Here is a 15,988-nt window from a genome sequence, read left to right as displayed (position 1 = left end):
GCCCATTTCCAGTTTTGGATACGAGTTTTTGAGAAAAAGGCAATCAATTGTGATTTCTATATAATTATGTGTTTTGAAGATGGTACTCGAGTCGGATTTATGCACTGTACAGTACATGTTGTAGCACGCTGTGTCACTGCCCAACCCGCCCGTTGCAGTGCGGCTTTTATTGTCTGCTGATGATCTTTAGTTTTTTCTGTCAAGGTAGGGAAGGGTCCGACTAGACGATATTTCTGAACACGATCGTCAAAACCGGATGTATAATGGGTTACAAGTAATTGAGCTTGAAGGGTGTGTAAAAGCTGAATCGACAAACTAGCAAAAAAAAAGATGAATGACGTCAATTCTCAAGTCACGTGAGTACACGCGGGATCGAGGCACATGCGTAGTCAGCCGCCATTGTTCTCAAACCCGGAGGAGGAAAAGACCGTGTATTTGACAACGTTTTTTTCTTTTTCACACTTTTTCGACTGTCTGTAACATTGTGACAAACTTTTGATTGATCTTTAGTCATCCAGGATTGTGTAAAGACTGTGATTGGACACTTGAAATCCTTTCAAAGCGTATTTATTGAATTGTGATGTCGGCAAGTTTGGATCAGGTACGCAGCCATGCGCCTTCACTTGGAATGTGGGGACGGATATTTGCACGATAGTTTTTGTGCAAAGAAGATAGAGTGAATGTGCCTCTTCCAGTGGTGTTAAGTTTATGTCGTCATGGGTGTTGGGTTGTGATAGTAACTTGTTTTTACAGGTTCCGATATTATTGCTTACGGTGGCTTATGCCGCTGTCAGTTGGTCAAGATCGAAGTACACGGCATAATGGCGTGCGAATAGCACACGCCTCCCGACCCGTCGGTTACGTGTTGGCCTCTAGTTCAGACTTCCTCACAAGCAAAGTGCCCTGTCTGTTTGTAATTCATGTTCATGTTTTCCCTTCTGTTGCATGTTGATCCGCGCTGAACAGAGGACAAAAGGACAGCCAAATCAAGGTAAGCTTTCAGTTTGTAGGTCAGCATAAGCATTATTCTTCATGATCTGTGTTGATAACGCACACGACGTTCATTTCAGGGAAAACCTAAACCTACGTTATTTACGGGCAACGTCGTTTGCAGACATATTCAGTTTTAGTTATACTCTTTAAAGCAGTGCCATATCACAATCAGATTGAAATTTTACAATGTTTCTATTGCTATTCTTAGCCACCACCTCAATTCTATTGGTGTGTACATGTTTTGCCTTTCTTGACCTAGTTAGAGTAAACTCCATTGTGTTCCAGGAATGAACTTTCTGTTTGTCCCCTAGCGGGCATGTTTTAGTTAAGTAAACACTTTTGTTCCTGGGGCTGGGCTTACAATGTCATTATAAGTTATATCACAAGTTATGAGTTTAAAAGCTGACTTGGTGAAGTTGGTCATAGTTGTCGAAGAAGAAACGTCTGACTTTGAAGGATTTGCTTTGATTTCAGTGTCTGGCGCTCCAGGCAAAGACGGTATGAGTGAGGAGGATAAATACATGGCTCAACCTCACCAGGTAAGGCGCATCAGGAATAAAGTGTTAAGTGCGAACAGCTGTAAGATGATCTTGTCTGTGGGTGAACTTCTCCTGGAGTGCAACCTGTTGTTACCATGTCTTTATTTCTGGTTCAACACCTGCATTTTTTGTTTTAAATAACATTTAATCTTACTTAATAATGATATCGCTGTCAGCTACATGCTTCTCTGTATCTTTGTCTTTCAGATTTTGTGTGTGTGTGTAGTGACTCACTATTTAAAAAAAAGTTTACCTTCTTTTAAAAGACAACAGACGTTCCTGTAATTTAAGGCCCCCCCTTCCCTGAAAAAAGTTATATTTCCGATGACAAGGCCGAATGATTATGCATGCTTGAGAATTCTACTCGGATCCGCGAATTTCAGCGAAGATTTGATTGCTTTCCTGAAGGTTCAAATTGAATCAAATTAATCCGATCATAAAACTAACAAAAAATAAATACAATACATTTTTCTCTGAATCTGACCCATCCATGTCCATTCACTTTATATAGACATTTTACAAGTTCAAAAAGGATAAATTCATGATTCACACACACACACCCTCCCCCCATGCGCCCCCCACCTGGGCCTTTGCGGCCCCTGGACCCTGGCCTACTTAAGGGTTTTTTAAGACAGTAGTTCCACAGTCTGATGCATAGATTGGTTACTTTTTCAGAGTTATTTTATTGTAGTTTGTTTTTTATTTACACCGGTGCTTTTGGCTTTTGATTTGCCCAAACATGCAAGCAAACTGTCCCCTTGATGTTACAGAAGAGTAACTTCCCTTGTAAAATCTGCCAAATAGATTTTGGTCAATTTTAAAATAATTTTTGCAGGGATTAGATTAAGCAACCAAATACATTTTATGATCTTCACCTACCCTAAATTTTGTGATCTTGTCGACGCAAACAAACAATTGAATTTGGCCAAGTTAATGAAAAATCTTGTACACAGTACATTTTTAGGTACACATACAACTTTAGATTTTAAAGCTCTAGCTGAAGGGTTTCATGTTTTTGTTTGTCAGAATCAGCACTAAAACGTAGGTGTTTACCACAAATCAGCTCACTGTTGGTAATTTCGGTTAAAAGGAAGTTTTTGTTATTATAATCCAGCATGTCTCACAGAAGCTCTCACATCAAGTCGTTCCTGTTTTGAGAGAGTTTTTGTTCAAAGCAGAATATAGTTGAGTTTGAAGCAATTCTGCTGGATCGCATATTGTCCAGTATTCTAAATGGTCAGAAGCAGCAGTTTGACATCATAATGTTAGCTGAATGATGAATGTATTCACTCATGCAAGTAATTTCTTGAGGTGTAGGAGGAGAGCAGTGGTCATGCAGGCTTGAATTACAATCTCCATGATGGGCTGTCTTGAATGCAGGGGTTTGGCTTTAAGTATCCAATGATCCATTCTGTTTAGGCCACACACAAAAATATGTTGGTTTAGGGTAACCCGACTCTATTTTTTCCCGCCGACCCTAAAAAAAATTTCATTTCTCAAAAAAGCAAACTTTTGGCACATTTTGCAAACCATACCGAGACTATGGGAAGTAACCTCCTTTAAAATCGACAAAATTATTAAAAAAATTTTTATTTTTTTAAAGCTGACCTATCTTTTTTGGTCTAGTTACCCTAAACCAACATATTTTTTTTGTTGGCCTTAGCATTGTCATTTACACCTTGTACAAGCCGCTGTGAAAGCGCAGTATTTGGCGTCCACACATTTTGGTACAATGTGTGGATGAGATATTCTAACTCTTCCTTTTTATATTTAGTCAAGTAAACCAACATATTTTTTTTGTTGGCCTTAGCATTGTCATTTACACCTTGTACAAGCCGCTGTGAAAGCGCAGTATTTGGCGTCCACACATTTTGGTACAATGTGTGGATGAGATATTCTAACTCTTCCTTTTTATATTTAGTCAAGTTTTGACTAAATATTTTAACATCGAGGGGGAATCGAAACGAGGGTCGTGGTGTATGTGCGTGTGTGTCTGTGTGTGTGTGTGTGTAGAGCGATTCAGACTAAACTACTGGACCGATCTTTATGAAATTTGACATGAGAGTTCCTGGGTATGAAATCCCCGAACGTTTTTTTCATTTTTTGGATAAATGTCTTTGATGACGTCATATCCGGCTTTTCGTGAAAGTTGAGGCGGCACTGTCACGCCCTCATTTTTCAACCAAATTGGTTGAAATTTTGGTCAAGTAATCTTCGACGAAGCCCGGACTTCGGTATTGCATTTCAGCTTGGTGGCTTAAAAATTAATTAATGACTTTGGTCATTAAAAATCGGAAAATTGTAAAAAAAAAAAAAAATTTATAAAACGATCCAAATTTACGTTTATCTTATTCTCCATCATTTGCTGATTCCAAAAACATATAAATATGTTATATTCGGATTAAAAACAAGCTCTGAAAATTAAATATATAAAAATTATTATCAAAATTAAATTGTCCAAATCAATTTAAAAACACTTTCATCTTATTCCTTGTCGGTTCCGGATTCCAAAAACATATAGATATGATATGTTTGAATTAAAAACACGCTCAGAAAGTTAAAACAAAGAGAGGTACAGAAAAGCGTGCTATCCTTCTTAGCGCAACTACTACCCCGCTCTTCTTGTCAATTTCACTGCCTTTGCCATGAGCGGTGGACTGACGATGCTACGAGTATACGGTCTTGCTGAAAAATGGCATTGCGTTCAGTTTCATTCTGTGAGTTCGACAGCTACTTGACTAAATATTGTATTTTCGCCTTACGCGACTTGTTCTTTTTGCCAACGTTTTAAAATTCAGAATCAAAACACAAGAATGGTGTGTTATTGGAATGTTTGATTTATGATAAAACATAACGTTGCATTTACTGCTGTTCGACCCAGCGGTGTTTAGTGGACAGCTGATAGAGAAAATGATACAGATAATAAACTTATCTGAGAAATTGTAGAAAAAACTCACTCAAAAGACTCGAGCTAGGCAATCCCTTTTTTTTTTTACGATAACATACCATGCTTGTTTAAAAAAAAACCTTTTGACTAATGATAAGGCCTGAAAAAAAAAATAGGTGTGGTTACGGTAACCCGACCTACCCTATTTTTAGGGGCCGACCCTATAACTTTTTATTACATTTGTCAACAAAAAAACGAGTGCAGAAAACGCAATGAAAGCGAAAGCGCTCGAGTCGCACACTTATTTCCCTGGGCGGGGATATAGCTCAGTTGGTAGCGCGCTGGATTTGTATTCAGTTGGCCGCTGTCAGCGTGAGTTCGATCCCAGGTTCGGCGGAAATTTATTTCACAGAGTCAACTTTGTGTGCAGACTCTCTTCGGTGTCCGATCCTCCCCCCATGTACACTACATTGGGTGTGCACGTTAAAGATCCCACGATTGACAAAAGGGTCTTTCCTGGCAAAATTGCTTAGGCACAGTTAATAATTGTCTACCTATACCCGTGTGACTTGGAATAATAGGCCGTGAAAGGTAAATATGCGCCGAAATGGCTGCAATCTACTGGCCGTATAAAATTTCATCTCACACGGCATCACTGCAGAGCGCCTAGAACTGTACCCACGGAATATGCGCGATATAAGACTCATTGATTGATTGATTGATTGAAGTAGGTTTAATTTGTACACATTAGAAAAAAAAGATTTTAAAAAAAAGTGATTGCCTACCTTAGTACTCTATTTTTTTGAGTCACTTGAGAAAAAGTGACTCTATGTAATCGGTCAGTGTTAGTCTGTCCGGCCGGCCATCCGGCCGTCCGTCCGTAGACACCACCTTAACGTTGGACTTTTCTCGGAAACTATCAAAGCGATCGGGCTCATATTTTGTTTAGTCGTGACCTCCAATGACCTCTACACTTTAACGATGGTTTCGTTGACCTTTGACCTTTTTCAAGGTCACAGGTCAGCGTCAAAGGAAAAATTAGACATTTTATCTTTCTCGGAAACTATCAAAGCGATCGGGCTCATATTTTGTTTAGTCGTGACCTCCAATGACCTCTACACTTTAACGATGGTTTCGTTGACCTTTGACCTTTTTCAAGGTCACAGGTCAGCGTCAAAGGAAAAATTAGACATTTTATATCTTTGACAAAGTTCATCGGATGTGATTGAAACTTTGTAGGATTATTCTTTACATCAAAGTATTTACATCTGTAGCCTTTTACGAACGTTATCAGAAAAACAAGGGAGATAACTAGCCTTTTCTGTTCGGCAACACACAACTTAACGTTGGGCTTTTCTCGGAAACTATAAAAGTGACCGGGCTCAAATTTTATGTGAACGTGACTCATTGTGTTGTGAATAGCAATTTCTTCCTGTCCATCTGATGCCTCATATAATATTCAGAACTGCGAAAGTGACTCGATCGAGCGTTTGCTCTTCTTGTTTGGCTATGTTACCGTGGCCTAAGCAATATGAGATGAAAATAACTTGTGTCTGTCTTGTTTCAGGGGGGGTATACCAATCCTGGCCAGATGCCGAGCCCGGGTGGTTCCGAGTCGTTCTTCCAGAGCTACTACACTCCCACCCCCAACAACATGTACCCCTTCATGAACCAGGGGCTCAACACGACCGATGGAACATGGTCCAACGGGGGAGACACCCCAATGTTTCCCATGAGCTACGATTACAGCAGCATGTACAGCGGCTTTGGTTTTCCCTTTGGCAGCTGGGAGTATCCTAGTGACTACTGGGGCAACGCTCCCACCCAGTCCACTCGTAAAGACCCCAGGCCCTACCAGGAGACGGACTATTACACGGACCCTTCCATGATGGCACCGGATACGTACAGCATGATGAACGGTGCAGCCCCCGATCGCGGGGACCCCATGGGGGGTGTGGAACAGGGCCTGCGTGGCATGACGCTGCAGGGTGGCATGGATAAGAAGATGGACGGTGGTATGAGCCAGGAGATGATGGGGGTGCCCCCTCAGGAGATGTTGGCGGCACCGCCCCAGTCTGTGTCTCAGTCCATGCACGGTGTGAGCTCTCAGGGGATGGGTGTCAGTGTAGGGGGAAGTGTGGGTATGGGCAACCAGGCGCCGAAGAAGACTTCGTGGGCGGCTATTGCCTCAGCGCCTGCGCGTCCCCAGACGCAGGTGCGCCCCCGCATGATTCCCCGTGCGCCCAACAACCCCAACAAGCCGCATAACATGGACATTGGAACGTGGGAGAGCCGCGGTGGGATGAACGCAGGAGGACCACCGGGAAAACCTGCTCCGGGGCAACGCCAAACCTGGAGCGCCCCCCGTCAACGTCAGGTGGGTGGCGGTGCCACCTCTGGTGGACAATCGAGCGCCAATAGCAACAGCAACAACAGTGGTGGTGGTGGTGGTGGTAGTCACCACCAGAACAGCCATGGGGGCGGCGGCTCCAGTTCGAACGCCTACGGTGGTTCTGCAGGCGGCCCGACTGCCCTGCTGCCTCATCACCCAGTGTTGGACAAGCTAAAGCAGGAGAACACCTACAACCCGAAGGAGTTCAACCTCAACACCAAGGGGGCCCGTTTCTTCATCATCAAGAGCTACGCGGAGGATGACATCCACCGCTCCATCAAGTACAACATCTGGTGCAGCACGGAGCACGGTAACAAGCGGCTGGACGGGGCCTTCCGCGAGCGGGAGGGTAAGGGCCCCATCTACCTCCTCTATTCCGTCAACGGCAGCGGCCACTTCTGCGGGCTGGCCATGATGCTGTCGCCCATCGACTACAACAAGAACGCCTCTGTGTGGGCTCAGGACAAGTGGAAGGGCCAGTTCGAGGTGAAGTGGATTTACGTCAAGGATGTGCCCAACTCCCAGCTGCGGCACATCCGCCTAGAGAACAACGAGAACAAGCCCGTGACAAACTCGCGCGACACCCAGGAGGTGCCACCGGAGAAGGGCAAGCAGGTGATGAAGATCCTGCACAGCTACAAGCACACCACGTCCATCTTCGACGACTTCGTACACTACGAGAAACGCCAGGAGGAAGACGCAGGACCCCCGACTGGTCCACCCTCGCACGGAGGTCACCCCGGCGGACACCCTGGAGGTCACCCTGGCGGTCAGGGGGGACCCGGGGTGGTTGGGGGGCCTGGAGGGGATCGAGGCGACCGGGGCAACCAGCGAGGCAGAGGGGTAATGATGAGATGTTGATTGTTGTGTTGCTGTCATTTCGAAGAGAGCGTTATATTTATGATTAGGTCCCTGATAAGGGATAACAAGTCGCGTAAGGCGAAATTACTACATTTACTCAAGCTGTCGAACACACGGAATAAAACTGAACGCATGGTATTTTTTCACCAAGACAGTACAGCTTCGTCATCCTGCGTGAAGGAAATCGCTCACCTCCCACTGAGCTTGTTTTGAATACAACCTATCATATCTATATGTTTTTGGAATCAATAAATGATAAAGAATAAGATAAAATCATTTTTGGATCGATTTCTTAAATTTTAATCGTAAGACTAATTAATCTATTTTCGTTAATTGTGATCACATTTAAAGAGTAAACATGACATATGTACATATTTTTAGATTCAGAATGTGATGAAGAATACGATGAAATACCCCCCCCCCCCCCCCCCCCCGCGGGTTAGGGGGAAGAATTTACCCGATGCTCCCCAGCATGTCGTAAGAGGCGACTAACGGATTCTGTTTCTCCTTTTACCCTTGTAAAGTGTTTCTTGTATAGAATATAGTCAATTTTTGAAAAGATTTTAGTCAAGCAGTATTTAAGAAATGTTAAGTCCTTTGTACTGGAAACTTGCATTCTCCCAGTAAGGTCATATATTGTACTACGTTGCAAGCCCCTGGAGCAAGTTTTTGATTAGTGCTTTTGTGAACAAGAAACAATTGACAAGTGGCTCTATCCCATCTTTCCCCGTCGCGATATAACCTTCGTGGTTGAAAACGACGTTTAACACCAAATAAATAAAGATACGATGCAATCAATTTTAAATCTGTTTGCGAAAAATCGATTTTAATGACAACTTTAATGAGCAAACTCATTAATTAAATTTTAAGCCTCCAAGCTGAAATGCAATACCAAAGTCTGGGCTTCGTCGAAGATTACTTGACCAAAATTTCAACCAATTTGGTTGAAAAATGAGAGCGTGACAGTGCCGCCTCAACTTGCACGAAAAGCCGGATATGACGTAATCAAAGACATTTATCAAAAAAAAAGAAAAAAACGTCTGCAGATACCATACTCAGGATCTCATGTCAAGTTTCATGAAGATCGGTCCAGTAGTTTTCTCTGAATCGCTCTACACACACACACAGACACACACACATGCACCACGACCCTCGTCTCGATTCCCCCCTCTACGTTAAAACATTTAGTCAAAACTTTTTTTTTATTTTTTTTACAGCATATAAAGTTCAGTTTGCATGCAAGTGCTTAAAATACCAAAAAAAAATTGAGGCATTTTTGTTGGCCTCTTCTCAAACCACCTTCTCCTTCCTCCAGACATGCACAATTACAACATGTAAACTCGCAGTCTCGCAATCTTTTCCACAAACGAGAGATTAAGGAACCTGGCACGACAGTATTAAAATCAGATCTGAGGGTAACATAACTTTTTTCATGCCATCACAATAAGGCCAACAACAAAAATGTTCATCATTTTCACGAGTTTTCATTCACAAACACCTTGGAAATGAATCATGTTCCCCATGCAATAACTCGAGGTGGTGAATGGGTTTGAGCTTTCAGGTGAAACGTGGATTGTCAAAGTAAAAGCCAATCAGGCTGATTGTTTGATGTGTGGAACCATCGCGGCTTTTGATTTGTGTTTCCGAGGACAACGATTGTAAGCATTCACTCTCAAAGACCCAATCAATGTTGATAATTACCGCGGCGACTCATGGTCAATTTGCAACATCTCTGTAATCGCAAAGTCCACAACAAAAAGTCATAAAGACTTAAAAGAAAAGAAATATGCTCAACACTTACTGAACTCACAGGTATGATCGCAGCTCTGTACATTTTCAGACTGGAAGAAGAGCGTCAACAAGCTACGTCAACATACAAGGTTGACGTGTTATCTCGTGCTACTGTGACGATGCTTTGGGGCCCGGAGTTGGATTCTAAAAATTCGTCTCCCTGTGGGTTATTGTGCATTTTGTTGCACAACCAAAATGATGACAAAAACAATGTTTGGTGGCTTGTTGTCAGACCAGCATTTTGTTGTTGGTCCTCGGGGAGCATATCGCCTTTTGTCTCATATTTATCAACCGCTGCCTTCGGCCTTGGTAGGTAAAGATGAAACAAAAGACGATATGGTCCCCTTGGACCAACAAAAAAGCCGGTCTGTCAACAAGCCACCAAACATCTTATAATAGTCTGTTTACGGTATCCCGACCGACCCTATTTTTTCGCGCAACCCTACACTTTTTTTGCATTTGTTTTTTGGCAAAATAACTTAAAAATATGTTTTTATGAGAGAAAAAATCCCGACCTACCGACCATATTTTTGTGTGCCTATGTTACCGTAAACAGACTATTTTTTGTTGTTGGCCTAAGCAGAATACTGAAAGTGAAACAAAAACTGTTTTAAAAGCATGGGAGAAACAGCAGATAAATACCCCCAATTTGATAATATGTAATGTAGGTTGGTTTTAAAACGGAACATTTTGTATTAAGGCCAACAAAAAAAATAGGTGTGGTTAAGGTAACATAGCCCCCAAAAATAGGGTAGGAAGGTAGGCAATCACTTTTTTTTTTTTAAACTTTTTTTTCTATATAAGCAAAGCAACCAAGCGTGTAGCACTCGCAACAGAAGAAGATGCGGCCATTTTTGTCATGGCAAGCGTTTGTTGGGCCTTTTTAGTAGGAGTTATTTCCCTTGCATCGTCTGTCGTCTGCATGACGACTCGAGCGCTTTCGCTTTCATTGCGTTTTCTGCACTCGTTTTCTTGTTTTCTTTTTTTGACAAATGTAATAAAAAGTTATAGGGTCGGCCCCTAAAAATAGGGTAGGTCAGGTTACCGTAACCACACTTTTTTTTTTTTTAGGCCTAAAGGGGAAGATCTAGTTGGATAACTTCAGTTTTCAGTGAGAGCCCTTTCAGTTTTCTTGTCTTCTTCTTGTTTCATATTTATGTGAGTACCGGTATATTTAGTTGAGATTCAACTTGTTTGTTAACATCCCACCTGCTCAGCAAGGCAGAATTTCAGAAATTGACTCTCCAAATTTGTAAATTTGTTCACCCTTCTTTCTTTTTGGTCTTTTCATTGTGCATTCCACTGCTAATTTCTTAACAACCAGCTGTGTGTTTCCTGGAAATTTGCTAGAGTCGTGTTAGGACTAGGAGTCCTGGCTGGTCCCCACTCAGACCCCCTTCCGTCCAAAAGTATAGGGAACAAAGTTTTCTTCAGGAATGGTTTCTGGATAAGTTTCCACTCCAGATACTGAAACTTTTAACGATGAGTTTTTGCGTTCTTTTGCATGTTGCAGTTCGGAACTGTGTAAAATATTACTGCTCAGACTGTGTTGGGGTCTCACTTTCCCTTGACCCTGTCGGGGTCCTGACCCTGAGCTTTTTTTAAAGTTCCTGATTTACGATTTACCAAACTTGCATCCCTGGAATTTGGAAATGTCCAATTTCAAGGCAACTCGTGTACCAGATTTTGCTAATGTTACAACTGGCAGGAAGTTATGCGACTGACATTTGTCTGAAGTTCTGTGATTTATCTTTGACCTACTGTTCTAAAAATGATAAGATAATGCTTGTGAGACCGACCACACTTGTCCGAGTCAGACCCTTATACATATAACTGATATAGCCTTTTAAAAAAAAAAGTGAAGTTCTTGACAAAGCATGCTAGCCTCAGCAACACAATCAACATCTGTGTTACAATGTGTTCGTATCTGAGTAAATTTAAAAATAAGTCGGAATAGTTTATCTGTATTATTTGATATTAAAATCTTATTCTGCTTGTCTTGTAATCTCACCGGAGAAGGGGGCGATGTACAAGCAAAGATTAAGAATCATTTTCAAAAGGGATAAAGTTATGAAAATGTATACAGACCTTTTCCTCAGAAATTACTGTCATGTATGTTCTTGATGTTTTTCGTTATGTGTGTTGCCTCACGGAGGTTAATCACGTGGCAGCTGTTCAGTTGGCAGCCAAGCAATTGTGGCAGTGATTGTGAGTCCTGATGTGCATATGTCCTGAAAACAAGTGTGTCATAACGAACGAACACTACAAAAAATGCACATCAGAGCTCATTTATTTGCCCTGTCGCTTATGATCACTTGAAACAAATCATTTCATTATTGATTTTAGGGAGTGCAAACAGTTATTATTTTTGAGCATGGTCTATCGTCTTCTCTGCATCTAGTACAGTACTTCCCTTCGCGAGAGACCACATTAATTCTTGAAAGTTTGCAAAAAACAGAATTTAAACATTAATGAATTTGCATTGATTTGTGTACAAGAAATGTATGCAGAATAAGAATATTTTTTTGTAGTACATGAATCTAAAGCATTAAAGGGAAGGGAGGAAACTACTCAATAATGAAGACTTTGCGGTGCATTTGTACTCGCTTGAGTAATGATTGCCGTTGGGCCTTAGTGACAGTGTCTGTCTGTGAAAAAAAAATGTTTTGGCAGTGAGAGCTTTGAAACTTTGCACACTTCTAGGGTTTGATGACCTCCCAGCATGACACTGGTGTACTCTCCTTTAAAAAAAAAAAGTCAAATTTTAAGGTCACAGTAGGGTCATTAGAATTTTTTAAGGTTTTCTTGGATGCTTTGCAAGCTAGAGCTGTGAATATGCACACTTCAACTTCCAGGGTTCGATTATTTCCCCAACATAACCCACGTCTGGTTGACCCTCATCAAATTTTAGGGGTCACAGCTGGGTCCGGTTCTGGTCATAAAATGGACAAAATTATCAATATCTTAAAATGAATGTTTTTGAAACTAGAGCTTTGAAACTTTGCACACTTTTAGAGTTTGATGACCCAATTCTCGTTGACCCTCAAATTTTTAGCGGAATTAAGTAAGGACATAAAATTGAAAAGTATTAAACTTATTTCTTGAATGGTTTTTTGAGTCACTTGAGAAAAAGTGACTCTATGTAATCGGTCAGTGTTAGTCTGTCCGGCCGGCTGGCCGTCCGGCCGGCCGTAGACACCACCTTAACGTTGGACTTTTCTCGGAAACTATCAAAGCGATCGGGCTCATATTTTGTTTAGTCGTGACCTCCAATGACCTCTACACTTTAACGATGGTTTCGTTGACCTTTGACCTTTTTCAAGGTCACAGGTCAGCGTCAAAGGAAAAATTAGACATTTTATATCTTTGACAAAGTTCATCGGATGTGATTGAAACTTTGTAGGATTATTCTTTACATCAAAGTATTTACATCTGTAGCCTTTTACGAACGTTATCAGAAAAACAAGGGAGATAACTAGCCTTTTCTGTTCGGCAACACACAACTTAACGTTGGGCTTTTCTCGGAAACTATAAAAGTGACCGGGCTCAAATTTTATGTGAACGTGACTCATTGTGTTGTGAATAGCAATTTCTTCCTGTCCATCTGATGCCTCATATAATATTCAGAACTGCGAAAGTGACTCGATCGAGCGTTTGCTCTTCTTGTTTAAATGAAAGCCTTGAAACTACACACTTCTGGAGTTGGATGACCTCCTGAGTCTTGTTGACCTTCGCCAAAGACTTATTTCAAGGTCACAGTTGGGTCATAAAAATTAACTTTGAGGTTTACTTTAGTGTTTTTTAAAGGTAGAGAAACTTTGCACACCCTTGGGGTTGATCACGCTTGTCAAGTTTCACTTGAAGCGGTCACAGCGGGGTCGTGTTCGGGTCAGGGAATTGAAAACTATATATTCCTTGTACGATTTTGAGACGAGAGCTTTGAAACTTTACACACTTCCAAGAATGGATGACTTCCAAGCATGACCCAAGTCTGGTTGAGTCACAGACGGGTCATTTTCAGATACAAAAATTATCAATTTCTTGAAGCCATCGAAGGTGTTAAAAGCTTGACTTTTGAAATCTCGCATACTTCTAGGATTTTGACATTTAAACGAGTCATGTTGACCCCAGTCAAATTTCAGTCACACTCACAGTGGGATTAAGACTCCGAATCGGGAAAGGATGATACACAGAATTTTTCAAAACGGAAACAAAAACATTTACACAAATTTATTTTTATATACTTGACTTGTTTTTACACAAGTCCTAATTTCAATTTCAAGACATCTGCCTGATTTTGTTTCTTCGTTTTTTTTGGTTTTTTTGTTTTTGTCTGTGAATGCGACTTTTAATTTTCATACTTCGTATTATCCCAAGTCCGTCGCGATATAACCTTGAACGGTTGAAAACGACGTTAAACACCAAATAAAGAAAGAATTATCCCAAGTGACCTGTTTTGGGTGTTAAGGGAACTGGAAGTGGGTGTCATTTGATTGAGCGGGAAAGCTTTGCAACTAATAGTTAGTGAACCAGTGATGAAAGATGTTTTGCAGCATTATAAAGTGGTACTACTACTACTAACTCATTATGCTACCAACAAAACTGAAAATACATTGTTATAAAATATTATTCTGAAACTTCAACAACAGAAAATTGTCATCCGTTACTAGCAAGCGGTTTTGCTTTATTTTTAAGCACCTGAACCCTTTGGTTTTTTTTAATTAACTAATTTTTTATTCCAGAAAAGTCATAAGAGTCAGTTTATCTTTGAGTTGGGTCTTGTTGGCAGCCACTGACTGTGTTTCTCTGCTTGCAGGACGGTCGTCGTGGGGGTCAAGGCGGAGGGGGTCAGGGTGGAGGTCAAGGCGGAGGTCAAGGTCAAGGCGGAGGTCGACACAACTAGGCGGTGCTGCAGGGCAGCATTGCGTGCATGCTGGGAAGGACTAAAAACTCCGCCAGCTGTCCCTCAGGAGTTTGTGCTCCATCATCACCACAGCACAAACCTGTGTTCGACTTTCTTCGTCTTTCTCTTGCATCTGTGGATCTTTCTTTTTCTTGGGTTTCGGAGGATTTTTTAATTTTTTTTTCTAAATTGTAAATTTACACTCTTCTTGAAGGAATGTAGGATTCAACTGTAGCAGGCTATCTGGTGTAGAATTTGACGACGATTGATGACTTTTGATGACTTTTTCCCTCGTCTTCTCGAGTCTTCAAGTAATGGCTTGGTAATGGTATCCATTTCCGCAGTGTGGACTCTGTTCTTGTGATCAAGCGGATATCCAGCGGCAAGAGAAAAACGGGCATTGAGGAGCCCCTGCCCATACCATCCCATTTTGTGTGTGGATTGTGTACTTTGTACTACACGTGTAGTGTAACTTTTTTTTCCGAACACTTTTCCCTTCCTTGTGGTGTCTTGAATATCTGTGGAGCCTTGGTGAGAGCTTAGCCTTCATTTTGCAGTGACCGTGGGCAATATTGCTGAGTGAAAAAAACAAAACAAACAAAAACTACAAGTTAAAACTGTCAAGACTACAATCACACAAACAAACAACTAAACTGAAACAAATAACTCCTGTGCCGCGCATTGCATGTGTGCGTCTCCTGTGTTTAAAACAAGATTCAGTGTTTAGTGTGCACGTTGTGTACCAACTGACTACAAACAATTCAGAGACCTGTGCAAGGCTGTTCCATTGATTTGCCAACTTGTTGAATTTTTTAACCGAGTTTAAACAAACAGAAATCAGGACGCTTACAAGACACTGGCGACTGGTGTGTGTGGACGAGTGATTTTTTTTGTGTAAAGTGTTGAACTAGGAAAACATGACTGCAATGGAGTTATTTTTCAAATAGACTATAAAAAAAAACCAGTGAAAGACTTGTAAGCTCTTTGTGATCTTATTTGGCCTCTGCTTTGTGTTAAATAGGCCTCATTTGCTGAAAAAGACTGTTGCAGAGACTATTGAAAAAAGACATTTTAACAAACAGTTCATCCAGGCATGCAAACTGTTGACCTTTTCTTTTTCTTTTTTTTTTTTACAAACAAACATACAGAGTGATGCTGATTGTGATTTAGTGGATGAATTGTCTGCAAAGCTTACTAGGTGAAGGAACAGTGACTTCTTACTTGGTGGAACGTTTTTAGGGTGCAACTGGAAACCTCAACACAAAACTCAACAGAATGCTGGCTAGCTCGTGCCCAAGGGGGGATGCTAGAACTCTGTTCTGTTACTCCCAATAAAATCATATAAGCATACCTGTTGGTGTTGTTCATGTTTGTGTTGTGCGTTAGATGTTCTAGCTTGTAGTGTTTGCCTTGTTAATTTTGCAGCTGGATCTGCGATTCTTTTTTCTTCACTAATTCTAAATCAAATGCGGGTTAACTTCTGCTGCTGTATGCTGGGGTGCAAGAGATAGTGTATGTGTGTTTAGAGAGAGAGGTGAGAATATGTTGTGTGAGAGAGGCGTATACAGCAAGAAAAGAGGTGAGTATGCTCGTGTAGGTTGTGAGTATGCGTAAGTAGCTTG

The 15,988-nt window shown here is 41.3% G+C and overlaps 1 protein-coding gene across 2 annotated transcripts; it reads left to right on the top strand.

Moving 5' to 3' along the window:
* Positions 1-366: 366 nt before the first annotated feature.
* LOC138980115 (YTH domain-containing family protein 1-like) lies at positions 367-15,716 on the top strand. Of its 2 annotated transcripts, none has more exons than XM_070352928.1 (5): positions 367-431; positions 967-991; positions 1,468-1,532; positions 5,987-7,654; positions 14,280-15,716. In XM_070352928.1, the coding sequence occupies exons 3-5, from the start codon at positions 1,494-1,496 to the stop codon at positions 14,364-14,366; spliced, it is 1,794 nt and encodes a 597-aa protein (XP_070209029.1). In that variant the 5' UTR covers positions 367-431; positions 967-991; positions 1,468-1,493; the 3' UTR covers positions 14,367-15,716. The 2 variants fall into 2 exon arrangements, with proteins under 2 accessions (XP_070209029.1, XP_070209028.1); XM_070352927.1 differs by having other exon boundaries at positions 376-601.
* The last annotated feature ends 272 nt before the right edge of the window (positions 15,717-15,988 follow it).

The sequence above is a fragment of the Littorina saxatilis genome, linkage group LG11, assembly GCF_037325665.1.
Source record: "Littorina saxatilis isolate snail1 linkage group LG11, US_GU_Lsax_2.0, whole genome shotgun sequence".
In the NCBI taxonomy this organism is placed as follows: Eukaryota; Metazoa; Mollusca; class Gastropoda; order Littorinimorpha; family Littorinidae; genus Littorina; species Littorina saxatilis.
This window is presented reverse-complemented; position numbering and strand designations above follow the sequence as displayed.

Coding starts and splice junctions, on each gene's coding strand:
- LOC138980115 (XM_070352927.1), top strand. CDS start 581: ATGTCGGCAAGTTTGGATCAG. Junction 992..1,467: donor AAAAGGACAGCCAAATCAAG/GTAAGCTTTCAG, acceptor CTTTGATTTCAG/TGTCTGGCGCTCCAGGCAAA. Junction 7,655..14,279: donor GCAACCAGCGAGGCAGAGGG/GTAATGATGAGA, acceptor CTCTGCTTGCAG/GACGGTCGTCGTGGGGGTCA.